At 40.7% G+C, this 27,222-nt stretch overlaps 1 protein-coding gene across 3 annotated transcripts; it reads right to left on the bottom strand.

The window, feature by feature from the left end:
- Nucleotides 1-1,026: 1,026 nt before the first annotated feature.
- On the bottom strand, nucleotides 1,027-26,823 carry TNFSF10 (TNF superfamily member 10). Of its 3 annotated transcripts, none has more exons than XR_014492728.1 (6): nucleotides 26,433-26,823; nucleotides 12,503-12,643; nucleotides 9,553-9,601; nucleotides 8,473-8,577; nucleotides 2,876-4,456; nucleotides 1,027-1,045 (listed from the first exon to the last, which is right to left on the bottom strand). XR_014492728.1 is itself a non-coding variant. In XM_083364476.1 (5 exons), exons 1-5 carry the CDS (start codon nucleotides 26,553-26,555, stop codon nucleotides 4,002-4,004), a joined length of 873 nt encoding a protein of 290 aa, XP_083220602.1. In that variant the 5' UTR covers nucleotides 26,556-26,823; the 3' UTR covers nucleotides 1,413-4,001. The 3 variants fall into 3 exon arrangements, 1 of the variants encoding a protein (XP_083220602.1); XR_014492729.1 differs by lacking the exon at nucleotides 1,027-1,045 and having other exon boundaries at nucleotides 1,413-3,500; nucleotides 3,619-4,456; XM_083364476.1 differs by lacking the exon at nucleotides 1,027-1,045 and having other exon boundaries at nucleotides 1,413-4,456.
- Nucleotides 26,824-27,222: the final 399 nt, after the last annotated feature.

Below are 27,222 nucleotides of genomic sequence, written 5' to 3'. Positions count from 1 at the left end.
CAGGGGTCCGGGGTGGGCGTGACCTACTGGGTGGGTGTGGCTAAAGTGCGTATGGCCTACTGGGTGGGCATGGCCAGCTCTACATTGTTGGCATCAAGGGTGCCTATGGGGGCCTGGACAGGAGTGGGACAGATCTGAGGGCCTCTGGCAGGAAGAGGGTCTCTGGGCCAGGGCCAGGGCAGCAGTGGCCATTCCCTCACTGTTTCCAGGATGGCTTCGTGGGCCATATGAAACCACGGGCCGGATCTGGCCCCCAGGCCTTGTGTTTGACATCTCTGATTTAGACAGACAGTCCCCACACCCACCCACCCACCCCCCGTGCCATCACTCTGAACACCTAATTTCCACGGCACTCTTAGGCCTAAAAATATTTACCTATGTAGTAGGCTGTATTGCTATTATCCTTCTCATCATCTCATCTTTCCTACCACCTTCCCCTATTAGTATCTATGATTATCGTTGTTGCAGCTTATGATTGACTGAAACTATGATTTATGATCTGTGGCCTATCACTTTGCTGTTTGTATACATACTGAGAGCTTATGCACCGGAGACAAATTCTTTGTGTGTCCAATCACACTTGGCAAATAAAGAATTCTATTCTATTCTATTTTAAATTCTAATCTTCTATCCTATCCTATCTCCTACGTATCCTATCCTATCCTATTCTACTTTCTACTCAACTCTTCCTATTCTATTTCCATTCGTTATTCTTCCTGTTTTTTTGCCATGCTATGACTTCCTTCTCTTACTGGAGATTATGGCTCTCAGCCTTTTTGGTAAAATTCCCAAAATTCCCATCCGGAGGTTACTGAATAGCTTGCAAAGGGTTTTGTTCAGATGAAAGGGGGTGCGACAACAACAACAAAAAAAACAAGTCCACAATTAATTCTAAACTTTTTATTAAAAATGAAAGTACAAAATCTCAGGACTCAATAAGAAATTTCACATTTAAAAAAAAAAAGAAAATACATAGGAAGAATTGCATCATTTTCTCATTGGTTGCATTTTCAAGTCTGCTGAAGATCCCCAACATAGATGATCTCTGAAAAGCATTTTATATCATGTGCAAAAGGGTTCATACTTGTTTTTAAGCTTAAGCTTTTTTTAAAAAAAAATTGTGTGATTTTAAATTGTATGATCAGCTGCACAAAGTGAAAGTGCTGCTAGATGGCCGGTCATCTAGCAGCACTTTCACTTTTTGCAGCTGATCATACAATTTAAAATCACACAATAGTGTGGAGGGTCTTGATGCCATCGACTGGTGGTCTAGATCAGCGTTTTCCAACCTTAGGAACTTGAAGATGCGTGGACTTCAACTCCCAGAATTCCCCAGCCAGCATAGCATAGCATAGAATTCTGGGAGTTGAAGTCCACGCATCTTCAAGTTCCTAAGGTTGGAAAACGCTGGTCTAGATTTCCCTGCCTGTAAACGGATTGTCCTAAAAAAAGTTTGGCGATCTCCTTTTTCCCTGCTCAATTATCACCTGTTTCTTCTGACTGTTTGAGGCATTCAGAATAAACCCATTTTTTAATCAAGAAAAAAAAGAATAATATATACCACATGTGACAGCATTTTTGATATCCATACTACGGCTTAAAACAACCCAAATGGTCAAGAACGTGCTATCACATTCCCTGCCTCCATTTGTTAAACCAACATTAATAAAGAGGAACTATCTAACTAAACCGGTGCTTTGCTTCACAGTATACAAACCACACTTGGGCTGCAAAACTGTCCCAACAGACTTTTGCTACCCATTAATGGTCATTCAGAGTTTTGTCCCTCTGATTTCTTAACTAAGTTCACAGGAATGGGTTGTGGAGGCTTTATCTCCAGAACTTTCCAATTCTTTCTTCTCTAATATCACCATGAGCATGACAACTGAGGTTTGAGGATTGCCAAGTTTTTACATACTTGCTACTAACTGGGCAAAATCTCCCAGTATTATTTCAGCATGGCCTCCAAGTCAGACATCCTCAGATTTGTCATCGCAAATTGGAGACCATCGAATTGATTGATTCAGCTCGGAATTAAAGAACATGTGTTTTACAGTGGTGTGAATAAAGGATGGTGATCCTAAAATTGAACGATGCAACATCATGTTAATGTCACTGCTACACACTTACACCCCAACATTGGACACAGTATGTAACTTCAGTATCTCTTTGCGTATATTTTAAAAGCATTTTGAAAGAAATTACTTCTGAAGATGCAGTTGGCCTACATTTACATCTTTTTCAAACGCATGTGGCCATCATAGTAAAAGTATGATAACCACACTGTCCAAAATTAGTTACGATTGTATTTTCCTTCTACAGAAGCAGTTGGTCAATATTTGTAACTCTTTCAAACATATCGGCCAAAGAAGTAAGGCTACAATCAGCACATTGTCCAAAATTGTAGTTATGGTGGGATTTTCCTTCTCAACCAAACTAAAAAGATTTAGGAAGCCCACAGAGCAGTTGAGCTAACAGATCACATGAAAAACCACACCAACGACAGCAGAGAAATCCTCAGGGGTTCGCAACAGAGCAACGAACAATGGTATTGACTAAGCTGTGTACATCAAAAGTGGTGTGCTGTGGGAGCTGGAGAAACAGTTGGCAACTGTTGTGTCAATCACAGTGCAAAATACATGCAGCAGGTGAAAATTTTCATGGCATTTCAATACAATGTTGCCACATGGCAAATGCTACTAAATACTGATCCAGTAACTATTTGGCATTACAGAAATAAAACTGATTTTTATCCCGTGTTAAAGAGTTATGTGATACGTGGAAGCTTCTTTGACCATCACTTACCTTCTGGAATAAAGCAGTAAACTCTCAGAAACAATTGTTTTTACAGAGTCTGCGGTTAAGAGTTACTTACTTTTTTTTTAACCTCCTGTGTCTTCAGCAGAAGTCTACAGGTGATAACACTAATTCTCACAAGATCAAAAGGCACCATTTATTGATTTACTGAGGGTCCTCTAAATTACATCCCTCTCTTCAGTTTGTATCTTACTGCATCTGGAACTTTGCAAAAAAAAAAAAAAGATTGCTTTGATTCTCCCGATTTTTGCGAGTGTGCTACTTAAAAAAAATCTTAAACTTTAAAACAATCTATTCATATGCATTAAAAGGAGGTGCTCAAGTAATCTGAAGCCTGCTTCAAGTCTTCAGAGTAATCTTTTAGTTTTTTTTTATCCATTCAGCCCAATTATAGAACATGAAGCAAATCCTGTTCTTTGCAGATTTCCCAATGGGATTCACATTTTTCATTCTCAAAAATGAACATCATGTTTGGAGATATTGCATGATACAGCATACCCAGGACTGTACCATTTCAAACCGCATGAAGGGGTGCAGGCATATGAACGGTTCTCCTTGATGGAAGCGAACTTAGGGTGCAGCTTTGCAATAAGTGATTCTTCTTGCCCTGCAATCAGAGATGGTACCTTTCTGGATGGATCTTCCAGGTGCTATTCTAAATGAGCAGTGCAGCTCTCGCCATTCTGATTTGAAAAAAAAGAAAACTCAGGGAATCTATTTTGCTTTATCTTTTACACTCTGCCATCAGAGTCAGTCCAGCAGTTCAGCAAATGCAACCCATACCACAGTGACAATACGCACCCGACAGTATAACTCGAATCACTTGTCACTATGTAGGTCTCGCTGTTAGGAGTCTTGTTAGGTGCATGGATTCCATGCATATGATCAACAGAAATTTGCTGAAACAAACCCAAATGCAACTATCCCGTTCCAAACAAAAACTAAAATCCCTGGAAGAGCATTCATGGACCCACAACAGCTTGTTGGTATTTCTGTATCTATAGCATGCCAACCATTCACTGTGGAGTTTGTGAACTGGTCTCACTGGTGGTTAACAGAGAAGCTATATACTTGGTCGAGTTCTGTGGATAGTGCAACTACTTCTTATTCTACTTCAAAAGCAGAATTTTCCAGATCTTCCACAAGTTCTTTATAGATGTCTAATTGTTCTCTCATTTTCTTCTTTAAGAGACCAGGAAGGCTCCAAAAAAGCTGGCTTCTTTATCCATATCCACTAGTTCTTTATAGCTGATGGAGACAAAAATCCTATCATTTCTCCTTAACTGAAACACTCCACCCTGGTATATGGAATACAGTCCATATTCTTGGTTTCTAGACCAACAACTGGTTCTTGCGCTTTTCATTAACAGGATGGCTTCTGGGTAATAATCTGTAAATTTGGAAATGTACTGAACCATCTGCTTTGGATTCCTAATGCTGTCCGAGTCAGGATCTGCATTGGATTCAACCCCTTCTGATTCCCGGAACCGAAAATAAGTCTGTGCATAAATGTAATAAAATCCAGGCTGCTGTATGATAAGTTCTCCATTGTTCAGCAATACATTGTGAAGAAAGGAAGGATACACCGAAGATTGCCAAGAGATGATTTTAAATCCCAAATTGTTTCTGATAGGAGAACCTGTGATTGATTGAAAAAAGGCAGAAAATAGTTTTAGGCATGTAAAACGCTAAATAAATGTAACGCTGAATAAATCCCACCTCCTTTTTTTAAAAAAAAGACAAATCATGTAAACTCTGCATCTTCTTTGCAGCTTTTACTGCAATATATGAGTCCTAAATCCCAATGCCTTGGTGGAGCAGTGGGCTAATGCCTCCTTAAGTAACACCAGCTGCCTGTAATTAGTGCAGGTTCGAGTCCCACCAGGCTCAAGGTTGACTCAGCCTTCCATCCTTCCGAGGTAGGTAAAATGAGGACCCAGATTGTTGGGGGCAATTAAGCTGACTTTGTAATAATGCCGCTGGGTGTGTTTGTGAAAGCCCTAATAAGCAGGCATATACATAGAATGAAGGCTACTGCTAAGCTTGTAAGCCGCCGTGAGTCTTCGGAGAAGAGCGGGATATAAATGGAATTAAAATTTAAAAAAAAATGTATGATCAACATTCGTATGGATTAAGGAACGTGACCCATAGTACTGTTGTCATACATGTTACAAAATGGAAAGTTTTATCAAGGCTTTGGACCAGCTCTCTTCCAAGACTCCCCAGGCAGTCCTTGACTTACAACAGCATATTTAGTGACCGTTCAAAGTTACAACGGCAGTGAACAAAGTGACTGATCACCATTTTTCATATTTACAACTGTTGCAGCATCACCAGAGTTACGTCATCAAAATTCAGATGCTTGGCAACATATTTATGGTGGTTGAAGTGTCCAGGGGTCATGTGATCACCTTTTGCGACCTTCTGACAAGCGAAGCCAAGGGGGAAGCCAAGTCCAATTCACCTAACAACCCTGTTACTAACTTAGCAACTGCAATGATTCACTGAACAATTGTGGCAAGAAAGGTCGTAACAAATGCTTCATTTAGCAAGATAAAATTTTGGGCTCAGTTGTGGTTGTAAGATGAAGGCTACCTGTATTTGCAGACTTTCCCAATGTGGTGCTCTGAAGGACGTGTTGGAACGTCAACTCCCAGAATCCACTGCCACCATGGCCACCTGACATAATGCGAGCCATCAGAGGAAAAAAGGCTGCATCATGCTTTCTTCTCCAGGCCTGGCATTAGTCTTATATTCCTGACCATGTTCTATGGCCAGAACATTCTTGCTAGTTTCCCATGGGCTGCTTTGGAGTCACACTTGAATTTCCCCTTAGAAACTCTAGATAGTATAGTTTGGGTTAGGTTACATAAAGGTTGCATGCAGAGAATACAAGTCCTTTTGAAAAATAGCATATTTATATCCCACGTAGTGTTTGGCTTTATTTAAAAATGCAACACAAGTAGCCTCTAAATTATACAACAAGAACATCTATATAATATGCCCACACATTTACTTGGGGAGATAGCATTAAATAATTAACAGTATCTAGCAAAAGATGGACCCAAACTCTCGTATTTAACCACTTGATCAAGTGAAATCATTACAACTTAAAACAAGGACAATTAACTTCCACTCCACTGATTTTAATGCAAATTGATTTAATTGAAATAATTATGTTCATCTAGTCTAGGTTTCACAAGCCTAATATCACAGGGAAGCAGACTGCATTCATCCACTCTATTTTCATTGAGTTTTAGAACATGAAAATGTTCACTTCACCTTGGTAGAGAGCCCAGGATGGTGGGCTCTAAAGGATATTTGCGGTTCTGAGCTAAATTTGTTAAAATCTTCTGTTAACCCCACAGATTTCCTGCTAGGATTGGTCTCTGGGTCTGTCCCTTCTTCTCAACATATTAATTTTGTCTTGAGTTACAGTATGTATCACATTTGCATAGTCTGCAAAGGCAGTCCTCAGTGAATAAATGGGGAAAAACCCAAAAGCCTGGTTTTTATGCTAAAAACCATATTTTAGAGCCCCTTTAGAAGTCTGTGCCTCTCTCACAATGTGTTTCAGGACCATTCCACGTATCCTAAAACTCTCATGTCTGTAACCTTTAACTGGGTAAAAAAGTGTAATATGACATCTATGGATATTCTCAATCATCCAGGTAGGCTTTGTCCTAAAAGGCAACTGGACTTTTTTGACTGTTTTTTTCCTTGAAAAATGGTTGGCTTCTCATGCTTGCAATATGAAAAGAAAAACACTTCTTCAGTTCTGAGTGGTGAGGAACAGAAGGATTTATATACTTTGCAGTTATCTGGTTATTAGCAGATCTGAGGATTGGTCGTTAGCTCTCTCTCTCTCTCTCTCTCTCAGAGTCATCGAGGCTAGCAGTCCCAAGAAACTTCTACACTTGTTTACACTCCAATTATGGTGATTCTGAGGATACAGGTAAGGTAAAGGTTGCCCTGCACACGCGTGCTAGTCGTTTCCAACTCTAGAGGCCGGTGCTCATCTCCGTTTCAAAGCCGAAGAGCCAGCGCTTGTCCGAGGATGTCTCTGTGGTCATGTGGCCAGCATGACTAGATGCCAAAGGCACACGGAACGCTGTTACCTTCCCACCGTAGTGGTCCCTATTTTTCTACTTCCATTTTTACGTGCTTTCGAACTGCTAGGTTGGCAGAAGCTGGGACGAGTAACAGGTGCTCACTCTGTTACGCGGCACTCGGCATTCGACCCGCCAAATTGGCGACCATCTGATCGACAAGCTCAGTGTCCTAACCCACTGAGCCACCGCGTCCCTGAGGATACAGATAAGCCCCCAAATAGCCTCAACAACCCTCAGAGTGCTAGTGTGTTTCCCCGAAAGTAAGACCTACCCCCCAAACAAGCCCTAGTTTTGGGGTAAGGCAAATACCTAAAAATCAAGCTAGAGTGGGGTGGTGGTGGTGTGGAGCTGCAACACATGCCCTGCATCCACTTACCTTACAGTCAGGCCTCTCCTTGCCGGCCTACTTCTTTTGCGGCATCCCCAGGCCTGCATTTTGCAGTCAGAAGCCTTTCTGGAAGGCCTCTGCAGCCGAGAACCAAACTTTGGATTGAATCCATAGCTCAGTTCTCAGCTGCAGAGGTCTTCCAGAAAGGCCTCTGGCCGTGAAATGCAGGCCAGAGCTTCATTCTCAGCTGCAGAATGAAGCTGCTCTTTCAGCCACAGAAGAAGTGAAAGCTGGGTGGGGCTGTCGGTGCCAGAGGTGAGTGGAAAAGACCCCCTGAAAATAAGACCCAGTGCCTCTTTTGGAGGCCAAAGAACAAAAAACGGGTCTTATTTTCGGGGTAACACAGTAGGTGGGCAGAAGCCTGCAAAGTATCTTTCCATTCACCGCTCAGTTAGAACTGAAGAAGCTTCTTCTATGAGAAGTAAAATGTGTTGCAAAAAGATGGGGGGGGGGGAAACTAAGAAAATCCAGTTACGTTTCAGAAATAAAAGCATCTTTGGGGTGTACCGTAATGATAATCAAATGGGCAAACTTAGAGAAAGTGTTCAAAATCCCGGTTCTATGATTCCCATTAAATTAAGATTTGGAAAATTTTATACAACATTTTATCACAAAAATTATCACCAAGCATTTTAAGACATAATACAAAGTATCACGTCCAGCTGACAGGATTTGTGTTCCTACCTGGGACTACTTAGTGGGACTACCACTATTTTTGGGGATGGGCCTGCCTAATACAGAGTTTTGCTTTCCATTTTCTGGGTTCTGATTTACAATTTACAATTAATTATCAGATATTGTCAAGTTTGATTCCTGCTGTTTATAAGGACACAATAAAGCAGCTTTATACCGTATAAATGTGAAAGTGGTTTCCCACTGCCTTTGCCTAAAATGTATTTTGATTTGCTTATCTGAAATCCCCCATCCAACCATTAACCAGGCCCCACCCTGCTTTGCTTCTAGGCCAGGGGTAGGCAACCTCGGCTCTTTTTTGACTCATGGACTTCAACTCCCAGAATTCCCGAGTCAGCATAGCCAAGGTTGCCTACTCCTGTTCTAGGCTCAGACAAGTGCTGCCACCTATCTGTAAAGGAAATAATTGCATTCCTCTAAACATTAGCTTCTTTCCCCAGAATAAGGAAGGCATTGTCTTACTTTGTACAAATAAACCTTTCCTTGCAATTCTGCTTGAGGTGAGATGAGCTGCGACTCGGGGGTTCCTAGGTACATCTCTTGCAATGGCATCTGGAGAAATGTTGTCTGGATAGAAAGAAATGCCAACATTTAGTTTCCCATCAGGAACTCCTTTTAAAATCTATGTTAACCTTAGCTTTGTCATACCAGAAACATCCATGCCACCCACATCTCAGATCGTGTCCTTCTAATTCCAAAAGCCTTCTATTTCTCAGCAACCCCCAGTCTTTCATCCAACCTAAATAACAAGTTGCAAAACATAATTTTATATCAGGTAAACCCAATCCTCTTCTTTCCTTTACATCTTACAAATACTTTATATAAATGTCGTGGTTTTTTTCCCCTCTTACCGTACACATTTAGATATATATTACATATTACAAGAAAGGACGAAATAGATACATGGATGCTTATACCAGCTTATATGGGAAGGAATGTAGGAGGCTCCCTTAAACAGGTCCGACTATAGAGGCTACTACAGTACTAATACTACAGTATAAAAAAGGTATAACTCAAAAGAAAAATGCAACATGGATGTTGTAAGAAAATGAGGTATCTCTAGCACTTTAGGGAACTAGTTAAAATGGAAACCATTGAAGAACTCAATGGAATTGTTCTTTCAGCAGAGGTGATGGCTTGGTCCTTCTTTCCATCTTCCCCACAACTGTAGTTGAGATAAAGTGTCCACATATTTATTCTGATGACCAGCATCTCCTCAGGATCACTGGTAGAAGTTTTGTCCATCACTTAATGGGAGAGTGAACCTCAGACCTTCTGCAAATTAAACTCTGCTCTGTCCCTTGACTGTGGCCTCCATAAATGATATTATCTCCTTATCCACTTATGGAAAATGCAGTAAGGGCGAGTTCAATTTAATCATTTTCTTAGACACGGAAGTGCCTCCTAGGGCCAGTGCTCCATGTTCAGATTCTTTAAATAATCTAGATTACATCATAATCTGGCTTTCAATGACTATCTCATTCATTTCCTCAGTGCAACAATGCAGCCATTCATGAATCATGAATCATAAACTTTTTTAACCTTGTGTTAAAGTTGATGTTGCTTCTTCTGCACGATTCTTGGCCACCATCTGCAATTACAAATATAATTAATTATTATTTTTTTCCCTCCTGGTGTTATTAGAATACAGCAGCATGAACCCAAATACTGGATTTATATATACTTCCATCTCCCCCAAAACTATTTTTTGGAATGAGTCTAAGGAACCTTCCTTCTGCAAAAAATGTACAGAGGGGAAGCCAGAATTGTTGATATGTATATTAGCCAATGAGCATGTACTTAAGTTCTAAACCAAGAAGTTAGTTCAGCAGTCGCAGCTTATTGGATAATCTTGAGCCCTATGGTGTGATCCCAATGTGTACTTTATATGTTCCAAAAAGAACACAACTTCTAAGGCAGGGATGTCAAACTGCCAGCCTGTGGGCCGGATGCATCATGGTGAAACTGCGCCCACCCCATTGCCGGCGATGGAAAAAAAGTCGTGAGACATCGCGAGATGTCATACGACATTGCAAGTTTGACACCCCTGCTGTAAGACAGCTCTAAGCCTGTCATATTACGTATATAGGTAGTCCTTGACTTCAAACCATTTGGTTCAGTGCCCATTCAAAGTTACAACGGCACTGGAAAAAAGTGACTTACAACCATTTTCACACTTACAACCATTGCAGCACCCCCAGTCACAAGATCAAAATTTGGACACTTGGCAATTGGCTGATATTTCTAATGATTACAGCGTCCCAGGGTCATGGGGTCACCTTTTGCAACTTTTTGACAAGGAAACTTAATGGGAAAGCCAGATTCGCTTAACAACTGTGTTATTACTTTAACAATTGCAGTCATTTATTTAACAAGTGTGGCAAGAAAGATTGTAAAAATGGGGCCAAAACTCACTTAACAACGTTCTTGCTTAGCAATTAAAATGAGGTCATAAATTGAGGACTACGTGTAGTTACTGAAATCTTTAAAAAGGGAAGAGAAGAGACACATCCTTAACTCTCTTCCTGGAGCTCAATTCAGCAACAGAAATAAACACATCTCCCAGAACAGTTTAAGACAGGTGCCATTTTCCCTCTCAAAATACCTCACATGAGCATTAAAGCTCTGAAAGTCTTATAAAGTGGCAGTAGTGGCTAAACTAGGCCTATAAAAAATTCAGAACAATCTTTACAAGTAGTCCTTGACTTATAACCATAATGAAGCCCAAAATGTCTGTTATAAATCATGGTGGTTCTAAGTTGACTAACTGTGACTAACTCCATTTTTTTGAGGCAGCCGTTAAGTGAATACCTCAGTCGTTAAGCAAACATGGCAGTCATTAACTAAGTCAATGCATTCTTATGGATTTTTTTTTTTTTGCTGGAAAACTTTTTTGGCCAGTTTCCAGCAAAAAACATTAATCCGCATGACCGCAGAATGCTACAATTGGCTGTAAGGGCAAGCATTCAAAATGTAGTCAATTTAAAATAATAATAAAAAAAGACTGACAAAATGTAGTCATGTGGCTATGTGTGGGCTGCATCTTAGTTTTATTAAGCTCTTGCTGTTTTTATCATATTACACATTATCAAGATGCTTTTTTAATTTTCTTTCTATGTGGAAATCATTAGAATTTCAAAACTAGGCCATGAGTACCATTTGGGGGAGAATTCATTATAACTTTGAACAGTCAGTAAGTGAACAGTTATTAAACAAGGACTACCCTGTAACTACTTATTTATTAATGAAATGTTTCTTCTATTTTTCAGGATCCAATAAATAAATAAAATCTCAAAGCAGGGCAAATTCAAACCACTCTCTGACAAATTGAAACAGTTGGACTAGAAAGAAATTAAGAAAAGCGTATCAATAATATGCAATATAATAAAAACAGCAAGAGTTTATAAAACAAAGATGCAGCACACACTTTGAAACACTTTTATCTGAAGTCTGCTATCAGTAAATCTGAACAAGTTAGGAATTATGCAGCCACGGCCGTCCCAATGGGGGATTTTATTCATTTATTTATTTGCATCCCTTGCATTATTTTTACAAGTAACTCAAAGCGGCAAAATATATCCAATTTCTTCTTATTTTAACCCACAATGACCACCCTATGAGGCGAGTTGGGTTGAGAGAGAGTGACTGTGCTAATGTCATCCAGCTGGCTTTCATGGCTAAGGCAGGATTTGAACTGTTTCCCGCTGTCTAGCCTGGTGTCTTAACCACTAGATCAAACTGGCTCTCCACTAGTATTTCTTACAAAGTATGGATGTAGGAATGTAACCCTCCGGGCAATCTCACACATACACGGAAGCTGGTGTGATAATCTGGAATATTTGATTGCAACTGTTTCTCTTTCTATCTGCATTTTAAAATTTTGAGAGCCTACTCCAGAAAGTTCAGACATAATTTATTAAAGCACAGACACTATAAATCTTAGAAAGGAGTAAAATCCTTGAAACCATCTCCCCCCATTTCCATTTGGTACAAGACTGATGGGTATTTTTAAAAAGATGTCGAGACTCTAGAAAGAGTACAAAGAAGAGCAACAAAGATGATTGGGGGATTGGAGGCTAAAACATATAGGGAACGGTTGCTGGAATTGGGTATGTGTAGTTTAATGAAGAGAAGGGTGAGGGGGGACACGATAGCAGTCTTCCAATATCTCAGGGGCTGCCACAAAGAGGAGGGAGTCAAGCTATTCTCCAAAGCACCTGAAAGCAGGACAAGAAGCAATGGATGGAAACTAGTCAAGGAGAGAAGCAACCTAGAACTAAGGAGAAACTTCCTGACAGTTAGAACAATTAACCAGTGGAACAACCTGCCTCCAGAGGTGGTGAATGCTCCAACACTGGAGGTTTTTAAGAAGAGACTGGCCAGCCATTTGTCTGAAATGGTATAGGGTTTCCTGCCTGAGCAGGGGGTTGGACTAGATGACCTCCAAGGTCCCTTCCAACATTATTATTATTATTAGTAGTAGTAGTAGTACCTTTCTAATGAGCCTCGACAGCTGCCATTTGACCTCCCAGCAAGGATCGCCATCTTCTTTACCATTTGGATCCATATCTTCCAGGAAAAAGTGTTCTCTGGTGAAGCAAGCAAAGCTACTCTTTGCATACGTGTCTCGGAGCTGTGTTAGAAAAATGGGGGAAGCCAAGTGTTAATTAAATGAATGGAACTGTGGAGGCAGGAACATATACAGTATGAATAATACAGTAACTGAACATCAGCAACATTTATTTTTGATACATTTAGCCAACTTCCATTTTTGTAATCTGGTGTTGGGCTGCCAGAGAATCCCAGCTTACATTTTAAACATCTTTAATTATCTTACACTTTTTATCGGGCGTTGTTAAGTCACTATCAACCCAGTCTTATCTGTTCAGACTAGCACCAGAGATTAACAGATCTCTGCTTCCTCTTCTGCAGTTTCATACTCAAACTATGAGATACACTCACAATCCTGTGGGTGGGGATTTTAGCACTTTTATAATTGATCTACACTGGTGATTTTGCAGAAATTCCCAGGTTGTAATAAAGCTCTCGACCATTATTTGATTTTCAGGCAGGCTGACACATGTCTGATCAGAAGCAAACCACAGTGTGCTACACAAGACCTGTCATCCCAAATAAGTAGGTGAAGACTAACTAGAAGGCAGATCTAATTAAACCAAGTAGGTGAGCCAAGAATTTCCATTTGATTTAAGATGTCAATTGCCATTAATCCCAGCTTCCACAACAGTGGGAAATGGAAGTCCCAAAACTATAGAACTGCACTAATAATTCCCATTGAAAGAAGAATTTGGAATAGACTTCCCTCAGATTGCAGTCTTTGTGAACTGATGTTTTTATGGGCTTTTCCATAATGGTGTCAAATCCATCTGAAAAATAATTGACTGTATATACATTTTTTTTTATTTACGTAAGTTTATTAAGCCACCTTAAGATACAAAAGAAGCAGAAAAAAATCAGGAAAGATTATAAGATACAGCAGAATGGGAACCTGCCTCCCAAAAGGTCGTTACAAATGAGAAGCAAATTTATTCATAGTACACTATAATTATAATGCAACTGAACAAAAACAGTGTGATCCAGAACAAGGAATCCAATGAAAAACAAAAACAAATTGAACAAAACAAGGAAGTCTTATTTCCCTTCCATCTGCCATTTTTCCCCCACAACCCTCTCAGAATGACAAATGGATCACACAGAAGGATAGCCATCTTTATAAACAGTTACTGGACCACAAAATTCTCTCTTGCAGGACACCAGCATCGATCTCCCATGGATTTCTACAAGCTGAGCCTTTGAAATATCTTGATATGCAGTTCGATCATGAAGTCCAAGCCTCAAACCCACCAAACTGTCTTCATGGACAAACTATCGAATTTATGAGGTTATTTAGGCCTTCTCGGTCAAAGGACAACTGGTAGCTGTATGTGGCTCTTGCCATAACTTTATGCAGATCTAGCTCCGTTTCTTGTTCAATTATGGTAGGTTTTCTACTGGAATAGACTGGGAAGATGCTACTTTAAGAACTGCACCATTTAAGAGAGAGTAGGCTAAAAATATGTTTTTCTCCCTTGCCTCCTATTTTTCCATCCTGATCCTGCCTACTTTTTAGTGGTATGTTGAACATTTTGAGTTTGCAACAGCTGTCCCAAAATTACTGAATGAATGCATTCTGCCTATTTTGGAAAGTATTCTAAATTCCAAACAGTTCCCTTTCCAGAATGGAGGTATTGAAATACTTCCAATAAGCTCAGAGCACTAAGTTTTCATCTCAAGACAACTGTTTCAAACTTTAAATATTTTGCACACCCTTTTTTTTAATGCAGGACTGGCAGACCATTTAAATTTCAGCTCTTGATCTTAATTGTATGTCTAAATCTACTTTAAAACTGAAATCAAAAGAAAAAAATACATTAAGGGCTACTGCAATAATCAGGCAATCATGAGAAGTCTTCTACTGTATGTGACATGATTTCGGTCTCCTGCACTAAGCAAAATACCGAATTTATGACATGCAGACTTTTGAAACTTGAATATCTCAATATTCCATCTTCGGAGTTCTGTGTGAGATTCGCTGAGAAGAAAAAAAATCCAACCCAAATGTTTGTTCATTTGTGATTTTTTGATTGGGCCTAATAAAGGTCCCAAGACTATTTCAACATGATAACCTACTCTTTTGTTCCAATCTAGGAGGAACCCAAAATGTTTATCTAGAATCGGACTTTATCTCCGCTTTAAAAGTCCATTAATGTTATTCTTTACTTATAAATGCACTACTCAGCTGGAACTTATTATTTACAGAAATAAGTATTTTTTTATTCCTGCTTCTATGCAAACTATTTGAATTCTACAGATGGCTACTATGAGAAGTATGACAATGACCTATTAATACTTTGGGGAGTTGCCAAGAGAAAATATTTATAAATGAACTAAGTCAGGCTACTTTGTTCAGAAAATTCAAATAAACAAAAAAGCCAAGTTATTACAAAAAAATAAGTGAAAACTTTATTCATCAAAGTTACAAGGAAAAACCTACTGTTTGTAACAACCTGTTTATGTATTCTACCCAAAATGGTAAAAAGAATCATGGATATTCACAGAGAACCTTGAAAATAGTGGATAATGGAAGTTTGCCCAGCTTTTGAAGGAAGCTGAAGCCTTCATATTAACTTGCTGGTAGAGCTTCAGTTCAACTGCAAGGTGGCTTTCCATCTGCTCTTCTGTTTTCATCTGGCGATTAATCTGTACAAAACAAATTTGACAATATGTTTAGTTTGGTCTCTATTTATCCACTCACTCCATTCTTTCTCCCCTTGTTATTCACCTGAAATAAATTCTAAAACATCCCTCAGAGCTGATGTCCTAATATAAATGCAATTGATTACACGTTCTTCCTTCCTTTTTGCTACTTAACAGGGAGAACATTTGCAAATTGTGCACATGCAACTTCTGCCTCCAGCTTCACCCTAGGCTAATTTTTTCTTATCCCAACCAACCTCATGTAATTCATCCTCACATGTGTACATACCTATGCAAAAATCAATGAAAGATGTCATCTTTGCTTCATCGCCAGGATTCAGCGTTTTTTCCATTCTGTCCCAGTAACATTCTACAATTATCCATAACTTTCATTCTCCTTCTGTTTCCATCCTTCCATCTCTACTTTCGTTTTATTGCTGGGAGTACTTTCATGCAATCCAAACTGTGCTTTATAGGTCATACAGAAATAGAGTTACTGTGGCCATCAATGACAGAAACAATTCCTCATTCATAACTGATAAAGTGATATGTGCACATGGTCCATGATGCTCCATTCACTGCCATTATGATCAAGTTTCAAAAATCGACTGAGTTATGAGTGCAATTAAGCCAAAATTTCTATTGCCAAGACAGACAGTTGAGTAAATTTTGCTCCATTTTATGACCTTTCTTGTCAAAATTGTTAAGTGAATCACTGCAGCTGTTAAGTTAGTGACAAGGTCGTTAAGTGAATCTGGCTTCCCCGCTGACTTTGTCAGAAGGTTGCAAAAGGTGATCACATGATCCAGGGACACTGCAACCGTCATAAATATGAACCAGTTGCCAAGCATCTTAATTTTGATCACATGACCATGGGGATGCTGCAACAGTCGTAAGTGTGAAAAATGGTCACAAGTAATTCTCTTCCAGTGATATTGCAACTTCAAGTGGTCACTAAACGAATTGTTGTAAGTTAAGGACTACCTGTACAAGTAAGAAGGCTTCTCGTCATATGAAACAAGAAAAGATGGCACAAACTGCTTTTCTGAACAGTGTCAGATGTTTCTTGAATTTGCAATGAAGCCTCTTCGAGATATATAATTAGGTACAAAATGTTCAGAGGATAATCTATAAAAAACAGCAAAAACCATCAAGCTTCCTCTCAAGGTTGACCAAGATTGAGTCTTCCTTTCTGTGTTATTATAGAACTGAGCCATAAATAGCAGACAAAAACATTCCTTACCTAAACTCATCCCTTAGTCTCACTTCAAGGCAGACTGAAAAGGAAATTCTAACTATATTGGATATATTAACTTGAGGAAGGAAATATACAAAATGAGAGGAACAGATGGTTTGCTTTCAACTTCAAAGCACCCCTTTGTGCAACATTCTGAATGCTTTCTACTCAAATGAAGAGAGCAAAAGAACAAAACCATGGCTTCAATATCTTTCTTCATATTTTCTCCCATGATATAGTGAATACCATGCTTTCTAGTTAAGTGGGTGGAGCTTCATAGTTTATTACAGGATTTCCTGGCTTGGTGCCAAGGCTTTTGTCCTCTCTCTACACGAATCCTAGCCATCCTATGCAAGTTACATGTTGTTGAAACGGAGCTTGTTATCACCCAGCCACATGGCTAGGGTTCCTGTAGAGAGAGAACAAAAGCCCTGGCATCAAGCCAGGAAATCCTGTAATAAACTGTGAAGCTCCACCCACTTAACTAGAAAGCATGGTATTCACTATACAGCTAGACTACAATTCCCATAAGCCATCTCTTGAGGAAATAAGTTTAACCCTGTAAATGCTACATGTTCTTACATACAATGCTGCTAAGGATGCTATATTAACCGTTAATGCTAAATACTCTAACACAGTTCTTAATTCCTAAACTAGATATAAAATGGAGCAGCTGAATATATACTGGTCCAGCAAAAGGCTATTAAATAAATACCAAAGTCTAAATCATTGCTATAATCAAATTCAACAATAAATCATTGCTATAGTCAAATTTAACAATGACAAACGTCTACAAGGTAATTTTGGGTAGCTAATCTTTCCTCCTCACTATTTGATATCAGTAACTAAGTATCAATATTGGGTATCAAGTATTTTGAGTTTAATTTTATGGACTCTTAAAATTACTGCCAGTTATCATTTCAGGGCTTCCAGGATTTCCACTGCCTTTTCACAACTAAGAAATGGAAGTGACCGATGAAGGACACAAATGGAAATAGAAAATAAAAAATACAAAATTTCCAGGTCTTGATGATCCTCACCCCCGCCCCCCCAGATTTCTTAAAAGTATATTCTAGAAGACTCCCAATGGTTAATAAACTATGCTCTTTCCAAATGCCTCCACAGGGTTGATGTCAAGGTTGGTGTTATCGGAGACCTATCAAAAACTATAATATTAGATGGGGACACTCATAACAGCTCATGGACTTATATTAGGTCTTTATCATTGGCTCCCTGGTCTTCTCCCTAGAGATGAGAAGCAGAAGGCGCCAGTCTCTTTGCTTAATGACTTTCTGTCTGAGAAGCAAGAAGGTGGGAAGCAAGATGAAAGGGAAACAAAGCAGGTAGCAACAAGGTTGGGCCATTGAATGTATCTGGCTTGAGGGCCTTCAAAAGCTAATAGAGGCAGTCACTGCTGACTAGCCTGCTTCAGAGTTCTGTTTTGGCTTGTCCTGCTTAAGGTGTAACCTTCCCACACTGTCAGTTGCCAGAATTCCTATTCACCTTTGGGTGAACAGGATGCGTGCCTTTTCGTCATAACTCCTGCCAGATCCTAATGCTTCCTAGGTCTGACTTTGATCAAAAGCCACCCAGGTTAGACGGGAATATTTTCCTGGCTCTAGTTTGGCAAATGGAGAAACAGTTTATGATCATGCTTTATACGGCTGCCTTAAAAAACACAACCAAAGAATTCATGAATTAGAGAAGCTTTCCCTTTAGAAAAAAGAGTAAAGAAAGTGGGTTGTGCAGGTTAAGTCTTCCAGTAGACTAAAGAGTAGACCAGGAAGGCTCCAGTAGACCTGGGAAGCGCCATGGCAGTATGTAAAAGTATGCATGAAGTGAAACAGGTAGATAGATTGAGATCTCTCCCCCTCTGGAACTACGGTATACTTCTCTCAAGTAACTAGTCCAGGGGTAGGCGACCTCGGCTCTTTTATGACTCATGGACTTCAACTCCCAGGACTCAGGAATTCTGGGAGTTGAAGTCCATGAGTCATAAAAGAGTCGAGGTTGCCTACCCCTGAACTAGTCATTAAGGAACTGGAGTAGGCTGGGTAAGCCCAGATTCTGCTCTAACTTCATCAATGGAATCTTTGGAGTAATTTCAGGCTAGTCACACTCAAACCAATGTACCCACATTGTTAACGTGTGCAGGGAAAAAACAGGAGGAGGAAGTACTATGTATACCACCTAATGCTCCTGAATGAAAAGCAACGTATAAACCAAATAAATAACCAACCAACCAATCATAAAAGAGAACTGCTGCCTTCCTGTCAAATCTCTGAGCTTCTCAGATATATCCAGATTGTTACAGTCTGATGCAGAAAGCTGGATGAAGGGGATCCAAGCCTCTTCTAGCAGAGTGTAAATTAGCAACATCCAGCAGATGTTCTAATCTAATTTACATATGGTGGTTTACTAATATTCTTTCAGCCTGATTACTTTCTGTTGCAATGCTCATTTTTCAGGCCTCTGTTTTGATCCCACAGCAAACATACCGTGGTAATAGGACCACCTTGCAATACACAGACCTATTTATCCCGTCAAGACTGGGAAGCTGTTTCAGACAACTGAGTAAGAAAAAATATATATACAAGGTTATACGCTACCTACGTTTCTCTTGCCAGAATTGCACTTATGCAAAAAGGAGGAAGTTGTCGCTGGAATTAAAAACCGAAGGAGGCAGTTGTGATCCATGTCTATTTGTTTCATCACCCTGGTTTTTTTTCTAACATCATGCAGGAAAAACCCTTTGTGAGAAACTCTTTTTTTATCTCCATTGGAAACCACTAGTCCTGAAGATAGGATCTCTAGCAGAAAAAGCCCAAACTGAATAAACAGAAGAATAAATTGATAGGCCAGCCTGCAGGAACCATCATCAATGTTACTACTTCAATCCTTCAAGATTACAAGACCCATGCAATTCTTCACATCTGGTGAAGAATCTTTCCTGTTCGCTTATTTATTTAACTCGGCATGCCGCTTGCTGACTGCCCAAAATCTTCAGCCATTTGGAACAAAATCTTAAAACCCAGGCATTAAAAACAGATGAAATAACAAGAAAAGACACAAAGGTAGAATGGGTAGAGTTCATAATTAAAAGTAACAATGGGAATTAGGGGTGCAAAAGTCTACACCAAGGAATGTGTTTAAGGAACTTTTTCAGAACTGTCAGCATCACACCCACGAATTCTGCAGTTTCTTCTTTACCTATTCCAGAGAAGCAGACAAGATTACAGGAACACATAGTCCCAAGTGACTGACAAATGAATCTGTAGAAATTGTGGGAACCTTTCTCCCCCGTTACCTCAGTAAGCTTGGAAATTCAAAGGGAAGAAGGCATTCTCTCAGAAGAGATAAAGGAAGAACACCCACAGAGATTGACCCCACCGAGGTTTAACTGTGCACTTAAACATCATTTCTGGACTGAAAGTTATGCTGTGTTTCTACTGGGTATTTCCAGAGCTATTTTCAGTTTACAAAAGACAAAACTTGCTATTAACTGAAAGGCTTTGTGTGGGAGGCAGGCTTCTGTGATAGCTCACCGTTTCTGTTTAGGTTCTGTGGTCTCATTGTCTGAACTAGCTATAGACAATTCTAGGAAAAGAAACATCTGGGGGAGATTTATATAAAGTCACATTATCCAAATGTTTTTCACTATAAATGAAGATAGGCAACAATTCTAGCATCCTCCACAATTAACAACTAGTTGGAAAGGGAGGAGAAAGTATAGGGCAGGAGAGGCACTGGAATGGGTCCAGAAGCAGCAGCATTAGGAACTAGGATCAGATACTACTCATACCAAAGATATATCATAGACTACATCAAGGGAAAATGTCTTTTTATATTTACTTTATAACCAAGGCTTGTTTCAAAAACCAGAGAGCATAGGAGAGCTTAAGGAAGGCGTTGTCTAGCCATAAAACTACACCCATGTCAGGAGCAAATAACCAGGAACATTAGTGGAGTTCAAATCACAGAAGAGTTTATTATTGCTACCTATATACAGGTAGTCCTCAACTTACAACAGTTTATTTAGTGACCGTTCAAAGTTACAATGGCAATGAAAAAAATGACTTACAACCATTTTTCAGTTACAGCCTTTGTAGCATCCTCATGATCTTGTGATCAAAATTCATATGCTTGGCAACTGGTTCATACCTATGACCACTGCTGTGTCCCAAGGTCATGTGATCACCTTTTGCAACCTATTGGCAAGCAAAAGCAATGGGCAAGACAGAGTCACTTAACAACCAAGTTATTAACTTATCAACTCCAGTGATTACTTAACTGTGGCAAGAAAGGTTGTAAAATGGGGCAAAACTCACTTAACAAATGTCTCACTTAACAACAATCTCTGGGCTCAGTGGTGGTCGTAAGGTGAAGCCTATCTGTACAAGAATCTAGTCAACTAATGGTCAAAAATAAATTGGCACTAGATAATGGACTTTGGGGAGGGGGGAGGTAGATTTGCAATGATTCCAAAGTGATAACACATTTAACTCCTCCTTCTAGCTCAGCTTGCTTTTCTCCTATAACATGAAAGTTAAAAGCTGTTTTAACCCAGACACACATATGTGTGCCCTGTTTTAGTTTAAGATTCAAACCAAAAGTGGCATTCGGGTAGAAGTGGCAAAGAGTATTCCATGCGCCTGAGTTAAGAATAAACCAGATGGAGTTCCTGAACACAATTGTATCTAGAACTGCAGGTGAAGTCCTCTCATTTCATCTGCAGAATGAATTCCACAATTCAGATTTTGAATCAGGCCCTGAATGGTGATAGGCCAGTGCTCAAAGATGGGCAGCCAATCAGGAACCTTTCAGCAGTCAAGCTCCGCACCTCAGAGCTAGAATATGCACAAATTTTCACAATACTCAGGAAACTGTCATGTCTGGCAATGCATATTCACCTAGAATAGCTCCATGGTGAAATACACAGCAAATAAATTTAATAATAATAATTATATTCAATAATATAATACTTCCTCCTTGGAATTTTTTTCTACTCTCTTAAGAAATGCTAGGTTTAGAGAATTGTACTCAGTCACCAAAACAGTTCCCCAGAAACTGCATTTAGGGAAGTATTAGAAGTTAGTCACACAGCAGGAAGCATTTCAAATGTGATGTAGCTGGGGTTAGTTGCTGCCTAGACAATTCAACAATTGTTATTTCAGGAAACAGATGTCAAGAAGAAAAAAGGAGGTCAAGAAAGGCAACTGTAGGACGAAGGAATAGTCCACCCTATTTTCTAATGTGTGTGGGTAGTGAAAATCGTTAAAAACAGAACAATCACAGGAAGTTTTAACTCACCATCCCACCCTTCCAAGGCTACAAAAGCGAAGTGCTAAGCTAAATGAAACAGAGTACTATGAAAGAAAGTCCCATTTTACTACTGGATACAGTTTAAAATTATTCTCTACAAGCCTAAAAATTTATCTTTTAAAGAAAAATTACAACCAAAGCTACGATAATTCCCAGGATGCCTCCAATGCAGCAATAGATAGATCGATTATGTTCAAACAATAATGGTTTCAGTTCAACAAACTTGTTTTCGTTGGAAAATGTGTGAACATAAGCAAAAGTGGATTTTTGGACAGCTTCTTAAATGAGAACACACCCCTTTATAAGGCTGATGTGAAATCAAAAAACAAATAATTAAACCTCATGTATGACATACATACATACATACATGCATCATTTTCTCCTTTTTTTGAAATGTATAAATATCGGTGCTTGTCTTTTTCTATATATGTATGTGTGTGTGAAAATGGATGTGGTGGCTCAGTGGGTTAGGACGCTGAGCTTGTCGATCAGAAGGTCGGCAGTTTGGCGGGTCGAATCCCGAGTGCCGCGTAACAGACTGAGCACGTTACTTGTCCCAGCTTCTGCCAACCTAGCAGTTCGAAAGCACGTAAAAATGCAAGTAGAAAAATAGGGAACACTACGGTGGGAAGGTAACAGCGTTCTGTGCGCCTTTGGCATTTAGTCATGCCGGCCACATGACCACGGAGACGTCCTCAAACGCTGGCTCTTTGGCTTTGAAACAGAGATGAGCACTGGCCCCTATAGTTGGAAACACGCATGTACAGGGGAACCTTTACCTTTTGTGTGTGTGTGGTGTTACTATGGGAGAAGACAAACCCTGCAGTATGTACTGAATAATAAAACTGTGTTCTCATACTCTACCTGTATGAAAAGAGATCACAATCTTGATTGAAGTAACAGTGGTAGGATGAATAATCTTTTTTTCTGGGAAGCAAAGAGTCAATCTACCTTGTTTCTCTCCACCCAAATCTAGTTTTACTGTTCTCCAGAGTCCAGCCTAACAAAGTTTTAATTATCTTACACAATTCATGCAAACAAACAAAATAAATAACTTGAGCCTGTGCATTGTTAAACACATCTTGGAATGCACCAAGTCAATTTCTATCACCTAGCACAAAAGCTGCATAAACAATATTCGACACTGCAAGTTGCAGCACAGTCTTTCTCCGATCAGATTCCACTGAAGTTAACTGCAAGCAAACCTAATTTACCACATTTTAGCCTCCAGTGTTGGGCAAGTACAGGCTGCATTGGTTATCCTCTGATCTAATACGCCTCAAAAATCCTGGCTTATTTGGCTAATATCCTTGGCTTATTTCACTAACCTCTGGTTCAGTTAAGCATGGGTAATGGTGCTGGGTTTGCACCCAACCTCTTCCTCTGGCCAAGTCCCAAAACAATATAACAGAACCGGGACATGGAATATAGCCCACTTTGGAGCATTTTGTCTTCAGCAAAGTAATAATAACCTTCCACTGTTTAGAAAGCAAAGGCTTATCTGGGACACTTTACAATAATCTACTGACCAAAGGTGGTAGTTCAATGTTGAGAAGTGTACATAATTCAAAAACAAGGAACACCTGTTTTGACCCCTGGAGGAATAAGGCGTATTTACTTCATAAGGGTACTATTTCTCTCCAAACAAGAAATACATCATTCTTGTTTTGGCCACCAAGGTACCAGGTATCACACAGTACCTTGAAGTTTTTCCTACTCTTGGAGCCATATTTAATCTGCTCAGTGACTTGGGTAGGTAGGTAGGTAGGTAGTTGTGGTCTACTCAAAAGTTTGTGGTTGAGAAAAATGGGATAATAGAGATACACCTTTGGCAGCATTGGCTGATTAATGTGCTAGTTTTAACCTGGGTTTCAAAGAGCTGAGTGGGTGCTGTTTTTTACAAAGCACTATGTAAGACTAGGGACGCGGTGGCTCAGTGGGGTTAGGACACTGAGCTTGTCGATCAGATGGTCGGCAGTTTGGCAGGTCGAATCCCGAGTGCCACGTAACAGAGTGAGCGCCTGTTACTCGTCCCAGCTCAACCTAGCAGTTCGAAAGCACGTAAAAATGCAAGTAGAAAAATAGGGACCACTACAGTGGGAAGGTAACAGCGTTCCTTGCGCCTTTGGTGTCTAGTCATGCCGGCCACATGACCACGGAGACTTCCTTGGACAAGCGGTGGCTCTTCGGCTTTGAAACAGAGATAAGCACCGCCCCCTAGAGTTGGAAACGACTAGAACACATGTGCGGGGGGGGGGAGAACCTTTACCTTATGTAAGACTAGTTTTTAGCAGACAAAAGTGCTATTTCCTGCTCCCAATTCTCCAGCCATTGTGATTGCAATGGCCTCTGAATGCCATGGAAAAGGGGGGCTCAAATTGCAGCCCCAAATTGCAGCCCCCATCCCTATTTGCTCCTCCGTAGGGTGAGATAAGATAAAGGGTGTTTTTATCTGAGAACTGCATAGGTGATTCCAGCCACTGGGGGTCTTGAGCATCCAGAGTACCACATTCTCCTGCCTTCTTCAACAAGCCAGGATCCAGAAAAACAAAAGCAATGTGAATCCAAGAAAATGTGAATCTAAGAAAAGCAGGGAAGGAGGCAGGATGGGCAACTCCCTTGCTCTTCCTGATCAGCTGGTTGCAGGAAATGTGTTTTGAGTTGTGGAAATGTGTGAAAGGAAAGAAGTCAAATGCAAGCTTAGCTCCCTCTCCTTGCTTGGAACATCAGAATGGAGCTTGCACACAAAGTGAGTTAGTTTCATCGGTGCTGTTCATTTGGAAACAGTCCCATAGGAGTTAAGAGCCAATTTTTTAACCAAGTTTTTTTTCCCCTTTTTAACTTTTCCAGGCAGCAATATCAAGAAAGGCTTAGTTTCTGCTTAGTTATTATTTTGCAATAAGTGAAACATTCAGTTTTCTCCCAGAGAAACCCAGAACCATGTAAGATCATTTAGTCCAGCAGCCAGACCTGCGCAATACAACTTTTGCACATAGATGTTCAGTGTTGCAAGACAAGACTGGAACTGCTTCAGGGAAATTCAGTTACGACTGGCTGGTACGAAGAAATTACTGCATTATTGCCAATTGCAGAAATAGAAAGCTTATCTCGTGGGAATGGCCCATGGTTAGATTCCATTCTCCCAGGTTCTGTTTTTTTTTTAAAAAAAAACCCACTAAGAAAAACAAACCAAAACAAACCAACCGAGATTGCTCCCTACATGCTTGAATAGGCACCATACCAGTGTTATTCAAACTTGCTTCTCAAACTTTTCCCAACACGCTTGCTGGGGAATTCTGGAAAAGTTTAAGAAACTCTGCCTTATTATAACAACCCAGCCCAGCCCAACGCAATCTTTGCGGTTGTGTAAAGAATTCAAATCTCACACCAGAAGCCAACGTATGGCAGAAAACCCACAAAGGCTCTCAAGACAAAGGGAGCCCACTTTTTAAGACTGAGGCAAAAAAAAAAGGCCTATCATTTTGCAGCCTATTGCGGAGTTTTACCCTCTCACGGGGAGGGGGGGAGGGGAAGAAATGGCTGGTGGTTGTTATTTGAAACAAGGTTAGTTCTGAGTCACATTCTTGAAGCCGTTCTTTAATGTACGATTAACTGACACACAGGATGGCAGACAACGAACAGGCGCTGTGCCTTTATTTAGAGTAGTGGAGTTGCGCATTTATTGACAAGTGAAGTACAGTCACTGGAGACAGCGAAGCTAAGTCCCGCTAAAAATCACGACCATCTCCCGCCATTGACTTCTCTTCCCTCCCCCAGCCCCCAAATAAAACCACCACCTACAAAAAGGATTTCCGCCTGCTTGCATCGCAAGCCGTGAACGGTTTTGGCGCTTGTAAGCTCGCTGGGCTCCGTGGGGCTTGCTTACTCTAGAGCAGGGATCGGCAACCTCGGCTCTTTTATGACTCGTGGACTTCAACTCCCAGAATTCCTGAGCCAGCTATGCTGGCTCAGGAATTCTGGGAGTTGAAGTCCACGAGTCATAAAAGAGCCGAGGTTGCCGACCCCTGCTCTAGAGTAAGTAAGCAAGCAAGCTTAATCCGTTTGTGGAGAAGGAAAGAAAGGGGCGACTGGCGGATTCGGTCGGCCCCGAAGCTCTATTTTTGTATTTGCTAACAAAAGACCGGGGGAAAGCGGGGTGGGGTGGGCCCGAAGCGACTAAATTGGTGGGGCGAACAGGCCTGACTTGAGAGAGGAAACACAAAAGTTGCAGATCTGGGAGTGCGAAAATAGCAATTATGAGAAATTAAAAAAGTAGACGCGGTGCATTTGGGCGAGTGAGCCAGAGGCACGCCTGGGCTTTTGTTTTAATACCCGATCCGGGCCAGGTCACCAAGCGATCGAACTGGAAAAAAAGATCGGATCCTGCGTTGTCCTCGACGGGCAAGTAAATCCGTTGGAATTGCAAAGGGCATATGCATCCGAAGGGACCCCATCTTGCAAGCTGACGGTGGGGAGAACGGGGGTGGTGGGGTCGTCTTAAGAATCCTCCTTTGCAACCTTGAGCAAACCTTCCCTTCCCTTCTCTTCTACCCTCCCCGCCGCACCCGCACCCGCTCCGCAAGATGGAACCGATCAACTTCGCACCGACCTGTTGCAGCTCGTTGGTGAAATAAAGGAAAGTGATTGCCACGCAGATGGATTGCAAGAGCACGGCGAAAATCAGGATGAGGCCGCAGGTCTGGCCCGTGCTGGGGCCGCCGGAGGCCAGCATGGTGGTCGCTGGCGGACAAAAGGGGGACTCGCACGAGGGAAAGAGCGGACGGGCGACGGGCGACGCTGCCCCTGTGTGGAGGGGAGAGGCCTGCTGGGCTCGGATTTGGGTGGTTGAGGTGGAGCCGCGTCGGGACTTCGCCTTTCAAAGCCCTCTTGCTCCTCCTCCTTTTCCTTTCTCTCGAGGCGGCGCGGATGTGGCAATTGTTTGAAAAGTCTGGGAAGTTGGAGAGAGATCCCGGGATGCTGAGGGAAGGAAGGAAGGAGGGAAGGAATGTCTATGGAATAAAGTACCTTTGGGAGAACCACGACCTGGATGATTTGAGAATTTTTATTTTTTAATTCCATTTATATCCCGCCCTTTTCCGAAGACTCAGGGCGGCTTAGTGCCACCCTGAGTCTTCGGAAAAAGGGCGGGATATAAATGGAATTTAAAAAAAATTCTCAAATCATCCAGGTCGTGGTTCTCCCAAAGGTACTTTTTCCCCAAAAGGCAACTGAAGAGTTTCTTGGATAAGAAGCGAAACGTTTTCAAAGTTTTCACCCAAAGTTTTAATTCAATACCTAGTGTCATCACAAAAGTTGGCTTTTCTGGCAAAGATACAGAGCAGTACAGGTAGGCCTTGACTTATGACTATTGTTGTTAGCTGCATCATGTCCAACCCATC

Source organism: Vipera ursinii (assembly GCF_947247035.1).
Source record: "Vipera ursinii genome assembly, chromosome: 5".
NCBI lineage: Eukaryota > Metazoa > Chordata > Lepidosauria > Squamata > Viperidae > Vipera > Vipera ursinii.
Note: the sequence above shows the minus strand (reverse complement) of the source record. Positions and strands in the feature narration are given on the sequence as shown.

Bases quoted from the DNA above. Each gene is read 5' to 3' on its own strand.
- TNFSF10 (XM_083364476.1), bottom strand. From the start codon at position 26,555: ATGCTGGCCTCCGGCGGCCCCAGCACGGGCCAGACCTGCGGCCTCATC. The intron at 12,644-26,432 runs GTCGGTGCGAAG...TTTCTAACACAG, and splicing joins TCACCAACGAGCTGCAACAG to CTCCGAGACACGTATGCAAA. The intron at 8,578-9,552 runs GTTAAAAAAGTT...CTTTCTATCCAG, and splicing joins AACATCAACTTTAACACAAG to ACAACATTTCTCCAGATGCC.